Source organism: Manis javanica, chromosome 2, assembly GCF_040802235.1.
Source record: "Manis javanica isolate MJ-LG chromosome 2, MJ_LKY, whole genome shotgun sequence".
Lineage (NCBI taxonomy): Eukaryota > Metazoa > Chordata > Mammalia > Pholidota > Manidae > Manis > Manis javanica.
In genome coordinates, this window is record NC_133157.1 from 7,593,672 (window position 1) to 7,606,263 (window position 12,592).

Sequence of the window (12,592 nt, forward strand, 5' to 3'; positions counted from 1 at the left end):
CTGGAAAGGATTCAAAGGAGAATTAAAATAAAAGCAACTACTGAAAGAGGAGACTAGTAAGTAGCATTTCCCCCAAGGAACAGGAGACAGGAGTACTTTCCACCAATAGCTGGAGCCCATCAAGTACAGGGTGGCTTGTGACCCTGTCACCCCTTAGAAACTGTGCCTCAGGGTAAGTGCCTGTCCTGGGACAAAGATTTACGCGCCTGCCTACCGCTCACTCAGTCTGTTCCGACGCTCTCTGCCAAGCCTTCCTCATCATCACGTGCCCATGGGTATTCGGCCTTCCTGGACATGACTGTCCCTTGAACGCCTGCTGGCCTCACCCTCAAGTGACCACAGCATGTCACACTGGGATGCTATGTGCTCTTGGCCTGATGCCCACAAATTCAGCCATGCCTCCAGCATCCCTCAGCTTCCGGCTTCCTCTGGAGGCCTGTGCACACCAGTTACTGTCATTTTTGGTCTAGAACCCAGTGGGCTGCAGCTGTCTGAGCAGCAGGTAACCCACGGCGTGGAGAGCTGGGGCCGGAGCCCAGAGGCTCTCGGGGTGGGGTTTGTGAAGGCAGCGTCGGACACATTTTCAATCGGTATTAAGAACTGCAAGCATTTTCTTGTTAAAAGAAAACCAAATAAATCATAAACTAAAAAGGGAAAAACAAAGGAAAAGTGACAAAATAATCAAAGAAAACCCTTCGGAGGAAGAGCTTCTTTTCTGAAATAAGCTGCTTTTACTTTGTTTCTTTGGCTCTCACTCCATTGTTGGAGCCTGATCCTCAAAAGATACCCTAGAGGACTCCCTGAAGTCGGGGTGTCTCAGGTCCATGAGAAATTTGGTGGGAGTAAGAATATGAGTAGAACCTGCGGGAGAACAGAGGCCAGCTGACTGCTTGAACCAAGGTACGTCACAGGAACATGCCAACTTAGGCCTACTTTATGCAGCCAATGAGGTGTGAGGAGGCAAGACACGCAAACGCACACACATGCGTACATGCACACGGGCCGCAGGGACGGCTGGCATGCTGGAAGCAGGTGGGGCCACACAGCGGACATCGGCTGCCTGTGCCAGGCCTCTCCATGGATCTGCCTGGGCAGCCTTATTGCCCCAGGCTTCCCCCGCCCACCAGGGGGCCCCAGGTCAGGACCAAAGCAAAGAGAGATTTCACCAAAGCCTGGCTGAGACAGCTGCCGCCCAGGAAAGCTGTGTTCGAGCAGAGAATTATCCAACACATTCATGCAACACACATGGGAGCTGGGAACAGAGAGAGCTTTATCACAGGGGCCTGCGTAACAAAAAGGAAAAACAGAACAGGGAGAAATGGTGAGCAGGCAGGGGAAATGAAGGGAGTGGGGGGAGCCGGGGCACGTCCAACTCCCCGCACTGGAAGGTGGCATCTAGAAGGCAGGTTGATGGCGTCAGATCCATCTTGAGACACCCAAGAATGGCCACATGGACTGGTTTGCAGAACCTGCTCACACTGAGGGTTTGGGGGCACCCTGACTTGGCTACTCCAAAGCAGAGGTGGCAAACTGATACATCTTATCACGGTAAGGGGAAGGGTAGTATGTGCTGAAAGCCTCTCGCCAGTCAGGGTCAAAAGGCACCCTGGGCAGGTGTGACTCCACTTTGTTAAGGACAAGACGGGACAAAAGAGAGGCATGTGGAGGAAGCGAGATTTCTCTCAGCCCACTTCCTCTCCGGCCCTGGCAGCTGTGGAGGCTCCTCAGGAATGGGAAAGGAGAAAAATCTGTGGCATTAAGTCGGCTCTTACGAGTTGCTTCCTTTCTTCTAAAAAACAAGCAGGAAGTAACAAAAGGGGTATGACAGACGTAGAAGTGGCAGGGACTGGTTGGGGGACCCTTAGGAGAGTCCCGTGGTCAGGCCAATGTCTTGGGCAGTATCTGTTCACACACTATGTCTGTGCATCTCCAACTGACAGGTGGACAAGGGGTAACAACCGAGCCTCCCTTCACTGAGCCTCCTGAACGTGAGGCCCAATGCCAGGACCCCGACAAGTCCTACCTGGGGCCGAGCTTGAGGCTGTCAGGTGTTGGCAATTCCCCTTTGTTGTGTAAGGGCATCAAGGCATGGAGGGGGGAGGCGCTTATTCGTGGCGGCCTGCCTGGCAGTGGCAGAGTGGGACGGGAGCCTGGTCTAGGGATCAGGCACTTCCTGCTGCATGCAGCTGCCTCTCGTCAGAGAGACACAGCACAGATATGAGGTAGAACCCTACCCCTTAGCTTCTGCTGTCCACAAATGGGTCTACAGACTAAGGTCTGCAGGGGCAACGGGGGAATCGAAGACAGAAAGAAACAACAAAGCATGGAATGGAGTCACAGTGCGACGAAGCAGCCCCTTCCCTCTAGAAAACATGCCCACTCACCTATGAGCACTTCCCACTTTCCACTGGCTTGGGTCACCTCGTAAGCACAGCGCATCTCATTCAGGCTCACGCCCCCAAGGATGAAAATAATGAGGCGGGGGCCACTGCGGTATTCCCCTGGGGCCTTATTCTTATGCCAGTGCCCATAGCGGGCGCTGGGCAGGGAGAGGGAGAGAGAAGGGGAGAGAGATTAATCATGTTTATCCACACTTAGAGTGTTTATCACTTCATACCTAGGGGCTAGTTTATACATTCGTCCTGTACACCAGTGACCAAAACAGAGTGGATGCTCAGCATTGGCTGAACTGAAGCGCAGTGCAAACGGTTAAGTGGTCTGGCTGCTAGGAGGGTCACGAGGAGACCCCGCGCTGCGACCTTTCCTCTTACAGGTAAGGAGACAACAGGTTCGGGCTGGCTTCCAAGTCTGACGTGCACGTTCAACAGCTTTGCACAGCATGACGTTTGTCCAGGCATCTACTCCCACTGTACACGTCTCTAGGCTGGTCCAAGACACCCACTGGCAGGAGCAGCGACCAGCGTCTAAGGCGTGTCCTCGAGCTGGTGCACGGATTCACGGAGCCATCGCGGGCCAGGGCCTCCCCCCGCACCAGGGGCCGACCCAATGGAAGCAGTCCTTGCCCACCGAGAGCTCAGGGTTTAACTAGGTGGGTGGAGAGAGGGAAGCAGGTCTGAACCTACTACAATGGGGGGGCTCAGCGCCACGGGAACAAACACGGGGTGGCAGTCTGGCACTATCCGAAGGTCATCACAGGATTCCCAGGAAGGGTGACACTGAGCTGCCCCCCAGGGACAGGCATCTCAGTGGGGGAACGGCCCCCTGGAAGTACCTCCTCTGCCCCTGGGCTTCCCTCAGTAGGGCCTCGCCGTGCCAAGAGAAAGCGTCCAAGGGAAGACGAGGAAGACAGGCCGGCCACGTGTGAGCCGAGGGGCAGTGCGAGGCAAGCAGGGCTCAGTCCCAGGAACCGCGTGATCCCCGAGCCCCAGGCCCCCTCCCGGAGCCGGCGGCCTCCCCGTTCCAAGCTCTTGTGGTCAGCTTCGACTGTTCTCAGAAGCCAAGCCACGCTCTTGTGGAGCGGCATGCTGGCTCTGGGGCTGCCACCTCGGGGAAGGTAACAGATGCTGCTGAGGGCCGGGAGGGGCCTGGACCACACAGATGGGGGCAGACGGGAGGGACGGAGGCAAGATGTGTCACGGGGGTTATAAGGCCCCAGGGGCGGCACGTGCAAATGTCACCCACAGGGCGCAGCAGGAGGGTCTCTGGGTAAGTACAGCAAGGAGAGGAGAGGGGGAGAGAGCTTTCAGAGACCCCACAGGCTCCTAGGCAACCAGAGCGTGGTGCTGGGGAACCTGGGGACAGAGTGGGGGTGCCGTCCACCCCCACCGCAGAGCTGAGATGTCTGAGCGTCACCAGGTACACGGCAGAAACCCGCCGAACCCAAGGTGCCCACAGATCTGCCATCTACGTTTCCATCAGGAGTGACTGAGAAATGCGGCTCTATGCAAATGACTCATCCCATCTTAACTAATGACTGAAATTAATGAGTGGATACAGACTGAAGACAGAATACCCCCAGTGCTAGCCTGCGCTCCAGGCCCTCAGGGTAAAAGGGACACGAATCCCTCAGGAAGCAGAGGGTCTCATGCAGGGGTGCTGGCTGCAAACAAGATACATACAAATTGGACGCTAAGCGGTGCTGTCATCTGCAGAGAAGGGAGACAGGGAGTGTGGGGGGCGGGGTCTGTGATCTTTTTTAATGCACACCGTTACTGGGTGATAATTCACGTATCATACAGTTCACTCCTTTAAAGTGTACAGTTCCATGGTTTTTAGTAGTCATAGAATTGTGGTGAATCACCACCACCATCAGTTTTAGGCCAGGCTCGTCACCCCAAAAGAAACTCTGTGCCTGTGAGCAGTCACTCCCCTCCCATGCTCCCCCCCCCACATCCCGTGTCTGGCAACACTAAGCTACCTTCCATCCGGACAGATCTGCCCATTTGGGATGTTTCTTTTAAGCTGAATCAGAGAGTAGGTGGACTTTTATGACTGACTTCTTTCAGTCAGTATAATGATTGCAAGGTTCATCCATGTTGTAAGCATGGAACAGTATTTCATTCCACTCCTTGGCGGAACGGTATCCCATGCGTGAGTTTACCATACTCTGTTGATCTGTGCATCAGCTGATGGACGTCTGGGTGGCTTCCACTTCTGAGCTATCATGAATGCTGCTGCCAGAACACTGGTGCACGCAGCTTGGTTAGGGAAGTGGGAGACCTAACAGTCGGTCAAATCTGAAGGAGGTAAGAGGTGAGCCATGTAGCTCTATCTGGGGACAGGGCATGTCAGGCAGAGGGAAAAGCAAGTGCCAAGGTCCTGAGGCAGAAGCAAGCCTGGTATGTTCAGATCAGAGAAGGAGGCTGGTGTGGCTCAAGTGGAGAGAGAAAAGGGAGGAGCCGGAACAAGTCCAAGTGGAACGGAAAGCCGGAGGGCTCCCGGACCACTCTCTGCACTTGGCCTGCACACTGGCTGTGACGAGAGCAGCGGGAGGGTCCTCAAGGGTCATGCTGTGTCCCAACAGGACTACCATGTAGCTGATACCCCACTTCCTGCCTTACCTGCTCAGAGATTCTCACTCACCTGACAGCGGTGGTGCTAAAGGAGGCGGAGGAACGGGTAGAGATATAAGGGAAATGCTTGGTATCAAGTTTGTCTTCAATAGTGTCCTGGAAAGAATAGAGACAGATACTAAGCCTGCCATCTGTTTGAAGAAGGCTGATAGAACCAACGTCGCATGATTCAAGGACGTCACTTAGAAAAAAACATGGCCAGGTTGGCAATGACCAGAGCCCCCTGACCCACAGTCTGCTGTAGGGGGCCCAGGACTGCGCTCGGCAAGGACGAGATACTCCACAGGGCTGACACGGGAGGAGCCAAGAGAAATTAAACACACAAATGAATCTGTGCATTAATTTTTCTTGCTTCCCTTTCAATTTATTTTTTACCCCCCTTTTCATATTCTATGTAAGGTTATAAATGTTGCATTCTGTCTAATAAACTTCTGACACTGTCAGTCTTGTGGAAATTAGGTACAGACAGAGTCTCTCATGCAGAAGAAGGCCTCACACCCTGAGCTTTCCAAAGGTCTAATTATCTGGTAGGAGGATTCTAGTTACCCGCCTCCTGCTGCCTAGAAGTCCACACTCCTCCTAACAGCTTCCACGTGAAGCCTGCACACTTCTCTTTAGGGGGTTGGGAAGGAGGGGCAGGAAAAGGGAGCAGAGAACAAAGGAGGGAATGAGGCAAGGGGTCGGCTTTATCTATTCCACCAAACAAAGAATGTAACTGTTCTTCTATGTCTCATGCTCACAGATCCTTTTGGTTTGTGGGGTTTAAAAACAGGAAGTTGACTCACTATGTAAATTTAAAGTATACTTATTTTAATACACCATCAGCAGGAGCACCTGGGCTGCTTGCATCAGCAAAGGGGTTCTGGGCAAGTGCCCAGTCTTGTCCACCTGTCAAGTGCAGCAGCAGGACCGGCTATGTCCAAGTCCCACCCAAAGCTCTAGTAGGGTAGGATTCTAAGCAGAGTTTCCTCATGCTATGAGGAGAGGGGAGGGACAGCAGAGGGCCAGTTCACATGCACAAATATGAAACACCTAGTATGTATAAGGCACGGTGCCCGGACATGTCAGTGGAGGGCATAGGACCAAGTTATAAGATGACCCACAACACCAAGCATGGACATACACATAAAGAGCAACCCTGACACGTGCTACAGGAGACTAAGGGAGGCACTTTGGTGTGGGTGGTCAGACAGGCAGGCAGTGGGGTGCATGGGGATGATGATGAGACCCAACAGAGACTTTGAAAGAAGATGGGATTTCAGAAGTAGAAAGAAGAGCGAGAACATTCCAGGCAAGAGGTGTGTTTGAACAGAAGAGCAGAGGCAGATACATGCTGGGTCTGGCCGAGGTGGAGGGCTTATGAAGGGGAGGCGCAGGAAGAGGGGCAGGCCGGGGTCACATTGCAGAGGCCCCTCCACACCTTCAGCGTGGAGCCTGCTAGTCACCAGGCCTTTAGATGCTGTGGCGAGTTCGGTCCCTTCGGGTGCAGTGTCACTGAGGGTCTCTGACATGGGACTAAACTGTCCTCATCTTGGAGACCTGCATCGGGCAGTCTCCTGGGCCTGCTTCCGAAACCCTCAGGACAGGACATGCTATGAGGCCTGTGAGAGCTCAGGAGACCGGGATGCCAATCCTCGAGATGCAAAACCCCAGGTGTCACCTGTCACCGCCACCTGAGAGCAGGTGAAGCTGGGCCTCCAAGTGAAGAGCCCTGGCTGTCCTTCACCATACGCTCCCCGCCACTGACCTCCCTGATGTCTTTGGTAATTGGGGTCCACGGTGCTCGCTGCCCACCACTGACCTCCATGATGTCTTTAATAATCGGGGTCCACCGGGACAGCTGGTAGGTCTGCTCACTGATGCGCTCCTTCCGTTCTGGCTTGCTCCTGCGACGCAATGTGGACTGCATACAAACATGCAAGATCAGACCCTGGGTCAGGAGCCATGGGGCCCTGGGTGACCTGCTGGCCTCTGAAAATTCTCTCCCAGAGAGAGTCAGCACTGGCCAAGAGCAGTAGGTGAGGGAGGTTTTCCAGGAAAAGCCCAAGAATCTGCCGCAAACTTGGTTCTTTTAAAGTCATGAAATATGGCAAATGTGGGTCAAATGTGTAAGTGCCTTTTAAAAAATTCCAGGTAGTTAAAAAATAGTTTGCTGTTTTTTTGCATCTCCGGGTCTGACATGACTCTTTGCTTTTGCTTCAACAGTCCGGGATGCACCGAATCATCCCCATTCTCATTTTGGCCCTTCTGATTAACAAGAGTCTAAAAACACCAAAGTACCTCCAGGTACAGGTATGTGGTCTGGTGGCTCCAGAACAAAGTTTTGACTCTGAGATTCCCACTGCAGCGCCTCTGCACTCGAGCCGTGTTAGCACTGCTGTGTGACTGAGTCCCTCTAGGAAGAAAGCGTGCGGGGCTCCTACAGGTGAGGGTCCGGGCAGAGCAGTGGGAGGCACGTGGGCCTCGCCCTCAGTTCTGGAGCACCCCCACCCTGGCTCTTCTAGGGCTCCTGCACAGACAGAGCCCCCAGAACATCTGCCCTGCCTTGGTTCTGAATCATCGCCTGGGCAGAACGGAGGGGGGCAAAAGCACTTGATGTTGATGCCAAGTGTTGTATTCTCAGAAGATGCTGAATCGAGGTGTGCAAAGGCAGCCTCAGGCTGAGCTCAAGACACTAAGGACGAAGCTGGTGGGTGAGAGGGCCAGTGTACTGTGCCAGCTCCTCAGGCCAGGCCTCACGCTGGCGGGTCCCCTGGAGGTCCCGGCCCTGCTAGTCCCTACCACTGAGAGTGGTTCACAGACGCAACTCAGCTGTAATGACTGTGAGTGACACCTTGGTGTGTGTGTCTGGAATCTTAGGGTGTTATACTCCTATTTTATTACACTTCTATGCCTGTATTCCTCTGATTTTATCTTTTCTCTTCCTCAGTGTTGAGTGTGTGTCGTAAGCTGCCGTAAGTAAGTTGAGGGAAACAGGTAAGACACGCCAGCTTCCCTTCTGCCCTCCTGCCCCCCAGGCAGGGCTGGCTCCTTACGTCTGTGACGATGGGCACCCCCAGGTGCGCCATGTTGGTGATGATCTCGCTGTCCTCTGGCGGGATCTGGGCGTGCTGGATCAATTTGTTCAGGTTCTCCTCAGTGATGCCTGGATAACAAAACCCTGTCATCACACCCAGCCACTGTGCATAACTCACTCAGAAGCAGGGCCAGTTGCTTTGGGGGAACGGTGCCCCTTCTCCTCAGGGTTAGTGGAAACTAACCTGTTCACCACATCACCTCATGGTAAGATGAGGACAGGATCGGGATTCTAACTCTGCTCTCCCCACCCTGCACAGCATCGGCCCTCGTGGTCTGTATTCCCATCTGTCCTTGCCTCTCAGCCACCCCTGCCACCCCCAGCATCAATGCCAATGTGGACAGGCGAGTCCCAAGCCCACCTTTTACACAATGGACACTTACGGGCAACTATGATGTGGGTAAAAATCAGTTACTTAAATGCATGGATCACTAATGTGACACAAGTTAAAAGTACGTGGAAGCTAAGCTCTAGTAAACTGGCCATTCAGCTGGTGTGCTCTCCCTGCCGCCCCTGCCCCCACCCGACCTCTTCCATAGACTCCACATCTTTGATCGGCTCCAGAATCACTGGGTGATAGTCTAGCAACAACTCATTTGCCCACATTCCGTCTCCCCAAACGTAAAGAGCCCCTAGGACCTTCTTCTTGTCTAGATACCCTTCACCAGCTCATTTAAACGATTCTTTCACGTTCTCCTCTCTCCCAGCTGCCTCACTTTCCCAAGAAGGGGCTGCATCCTCTATATCACACCATTCCTACCATTCTTCAAAAAGATGTAGAGAAGGATGATGCGGACTTTGTCGTAAGTGCTGACATTTGCATCCAGCAGAATGGGGACGATGGCCCTCATGGGGTCCTTGATCTTCTCCCCTTCCGCATCCGTGCCCATGGCCAGGTCCTGCAGAAAACACACCATGGGGCCCCGTTTCCAGCAACAGTCTGGACAGATGGCGACTATTAGCATGCTGGTGGCTGGTGGCCCCTGATGTTTGGGATTTGCGGCTCGGGCAGGGAAGGCGCTGCCTTGGTGCCACCAGGACTGTTTTCCAGGGCATCCAAATGGATGTCCCACGATGGTTTGTCATCTTGTTTAAAGGTGGGCTGCCCGCTTCGGGTGAGAGGGCCAGTGTACTGTGCCAGCTCCTCAGGCCAGGCCTCACGCTGGCGGGTCCCCTGGAGGTCCCGGCCCTGCTGGGGGATCGGGCTTCACTGGCTGCGCCTCCCACACAGAAGCACTTTGGCATTTTAAGGTGGCCCTGCCCGGCCAGACCCTCTTCTGCTGCCCCTGGCATTGAAGGCCATGCTTTCTGAGTTTGAGCTTCTCAAGGGTTGTGACCTCTGTTTTTACCTTCCAACCACTTTTAGGGCGAGGAGAAACAAGAGGGGCTCCCAAACCTGCAGATACAACCCAGGGAGATGCAGGGAAAGGGAAGGGCTGGCGGAAGAGCTGCAGACGAAGGTGGGCAGGCTGAGCACAAGCAGCCGGCCCACTTTATGACACAGGAGGGACTCAGGTCCCTTCTCCGTGGCCCGGGAACGGCACATGGTCTCAGCAAGTCAAGAACCAGCTGGTCTCATTCTCGGAGGCCAGCAGCTGCACCTCCCTCTGTAGCTCCTACAGAGGCTGCCTGCAGCTTCTCCGTCCCTCTCAGGATCCCTTAGCATCTTGGGCCTGTGGCCTCTTCCCAGTCTGGGTCACAGGAAGGCCGGCACCTCTCCTAGGCCCTTACCTCTCGGTCCTACTGCCAGCCTCTCAGCAGCACCTGATTCTATTGCTCTCTAACAGTCAAATTAAATGTGACTAGTTTGAGCACTTCTGAAACATTTAAACTTCCAAGGATTCATCCCAGCTGTGTATTTCCTGATCTAGGGATAGCGTGTTTTCTGGAGTCTTGTCCTTTTGAGGAGGACACCTTGTGTTTGCCAAGATCGCCTTGGAAATGCCGGATTTTAGCAGGCTCTTGCCCTTTAGAAGAGACAGTGGATCGGGACCAGTCTCACACACCTAAGCTGAGCCTGTCACACCAAACCGGAAGAGTGAAAATCTTAACTTCACCCTGAGAACTTAAGTTCTCTTTGCTGAACAGGGGCCTTCTGCTGAAGCTTTTTCAGAATTATTAATACCCTCCCTCCCCTCAGACCCCTGTTGAGTGATGTTATCACACTTGAATGGAGTGCCAAGATTAGTGATGCCACACAACACTCCTGGAAAATGGGGCCGCATTATTGTTTCCCTTTGCAGAAGAGGAAGATAAAGCAGAGAACAGGCACGTCAGACCAATTAATAAGAGAGACAGAACTCAACTCCCAAACTCTCAACCTGCAGTCCTAAATGAGCCAGGGAGGTGGTGGGCAAGCTTCTGACCTCTACTTCACTCTCCTCTTTCAGCCTCTAGGTCTCCAGAGCCAGGTGGTCATGGCAGGAGGGAAATACACTCAAATATAAAATTCAGCCGGCCCTGTCAGTGTAGGGCTCAGAGCTGCAGACCTTCAGACATTCCACAGAGCCTTTGCAAAGTCAGACATGCAAACTCCAAACGGCACAGCACTCCAGACCACTCTAGTCCCTACCACTGAGAGTGGAACTGCACTGGTTCCAGAGAGATGAAACAACGTGATCTAGCAAGCTTTCCCATCTCTACATCCTACGATTCTGCAGGATGTTCAAGGTCAGACGTTAAAATTCAGCTGGGTACATGGGCATGGCAGAAAAAGAAGGAAAAGGTTGTACCTGTTCCACTCGGCACAGTTTATCCACAGTGCCTTGGTAATGCTTCATGCAGTCCTCGGCAAGGTGCAGGTGGGTTGAATACTGGGAAAAAGCGGAGAGTTTGTGATCAATGAATTATCCACTGATTCGCACAACATCTACTGAGCACCTACTATGTATAAACACTCTGCTAGGCACCAGGAGTCTCCAGCCTCATAAAGGACATTAAACCTGCTCAGCAAGGCACAAGGTACAAGTTACACAAATGCCACAAGGTAGAAAACTTGGTGTGTCAGGAGACAGGGACAAACCATATTCTTAAGAGAGTGAAGAGGAAGGAGGAACCCTTTTATGGGGACAGGGTGGCAGGCCATTTCACAAGGTGCCCACAAGCTTTGCTATTTCTCCCTCCAGGAGAAGGAGCACAGGTCCCCTCTCCTTGTGCGTGGGGCGGATTTAGTGGCTTGCTTCTCACGAAGTGTGGACGCAGTGACGTGGCATCTCAGATCAGGACATAAAAGACACTGGGACTCCCTCCTAGCAAACTCTCTGGGGTCACCACTCCCTCTGCGGGACACTCAAGTAGCCCTGTAGGGGGGCCCAGGAGGTGAGGAACTGAAGGATAAAGAGAGACAATGATGAAGGGAAGAAAAGAACGCTCTGGGAAATAAGCTATCCCAGCCTTTCATTTTTCCTAATAAAATTTGATGATAATGAAAAACCTGTGGATTTCAATGAATAAGTCAGTGAAGTGAGGCTTCCAGAAGTCTTTCTGCAGCTGTTTATACTCACGATTCAGATCCATCATTCCGGATTGCCATACCTTGCTGAGCTCCTTCTGGTACTGGGGCATTTTCTTCAGCATCTGGGACAGGTCCCGCATGGTGGTCTGTAAGGAAAGAGAAAGCCTTGGCCTCACCTCACTGGCCCTGATCTAAGAGGCTGTGCCAGCGGTGGGGGTGGGCGCAGGATGGGGCTGCAGCCAGCACCAGACTTGCCAGGCGCATGCTCTGGAACTCTCAAAATTAATCTGTTAAACACAAGATCATGTGTGTTTAGATTTTCAGGCATCTGGTTCAAAAATTACTGATCCAAATACCATGACTATTTTATGGGTGGGGAACTGAACTTTGAAGTCTAGCAATCACATTTTATTTATGGAAGTAGAAAGTTATTGAGAGCGAGCATAATTATTGCCAAGAAAGAACAACTTTTCTCCTGTGTGCTGCTTTTCCACACACTCAGCTCTAGCAGCACTGGCAATAAGTTCACACTTTGTCCCAGCAGAAAGGCTACAGTCGTGTAAGTTGGGAGAAGGTGAGAGAAGGCTGGATTCTGCCTCTGAACAGGTGAAAGCAGTCGGGGTCTGTTTTCACTCTCTGTGACTCAGCTAATCCCACTCACTTATCCAAAAAAAATGTATTGATTTACTACCACATGCCAGGCATTTTTAAGTGCTGGAGATATAAGGCCTCCCCACCCAAAAAAGGACTCTTTGCCTTCATGGAGCCATATCTAGCAGAGGAGCCATCCTGGCTGAGTGGATTAGGGCTCTCTGTGGAGATCACAAGTGTGGGTGCACAGAACACAAGCTCTTCACTAGTTAAGGGAGGAGTTGGGAAGGTTTCCAGTTAAGGGAGGACTTGGGAAGGTTTCCCTAAGAAAATAATGAACTTGCTGCACTGATGGACAGTGACTGCATTGGGGTATGGGTGGGGACTTGATAATGTGGGTGAATGTAGTAACCACATTGTTTTTTCATGTGAGACCGT

The 12,592-nt window shown here is 52.7% G+C and overlaps 1 protein-coding gene across 3 annotated transcripts in view; it reads right to left on the reverse strand.

Moving 5' to 3' along the window:
* Positions 1-12,592, reverse strand: part of STXBP1 (syntaxin binding protein 1) — a 62,095-nt gene that overhangs the window by 6,260 nt on the left and 43,243 nt on the right. Inside the window, exons 12-19 of one of the 3 annotated variants that reach the window (XM_037008111.2) lie at positions 11,644-11,709; positions 10,842-10,922; positions 8,870-9,008; positions 8,069-8,178; positions 6,835-6,936; positions 5,044-5,129; positions 2,385-2,539; positions 736-861 (exon numbers count right to left, since the gene is read on the reverse strand). In XM_037008111.2, coding sequence (XP_036864006.1) covers positions 752-861; positions 2,385-2,539; positions 5,044-5,129; positions 6,835-6,936; positions 8,069-8,178; positions 8,870-9,008; positions 10,842-10,922; positions 11,644-11,709 — 849 coding nt within the window. In that variant the 3' untranslated portion in view covers positions 736-751. The remainder of the gene's footprint in view (positions 1-735; positions 862-2,384; positions 2,540-5,043; positions 5,130-6,834; positions 6,937-8,068; positions 8,179-8,869; positions 9,009-10,841; positions 10,923-11,643; positions 11,710-12,592) is intronic. The other 2 variants (XM_037008113.2, XM_037008114.2) reach the window with 2 other exon arrangements.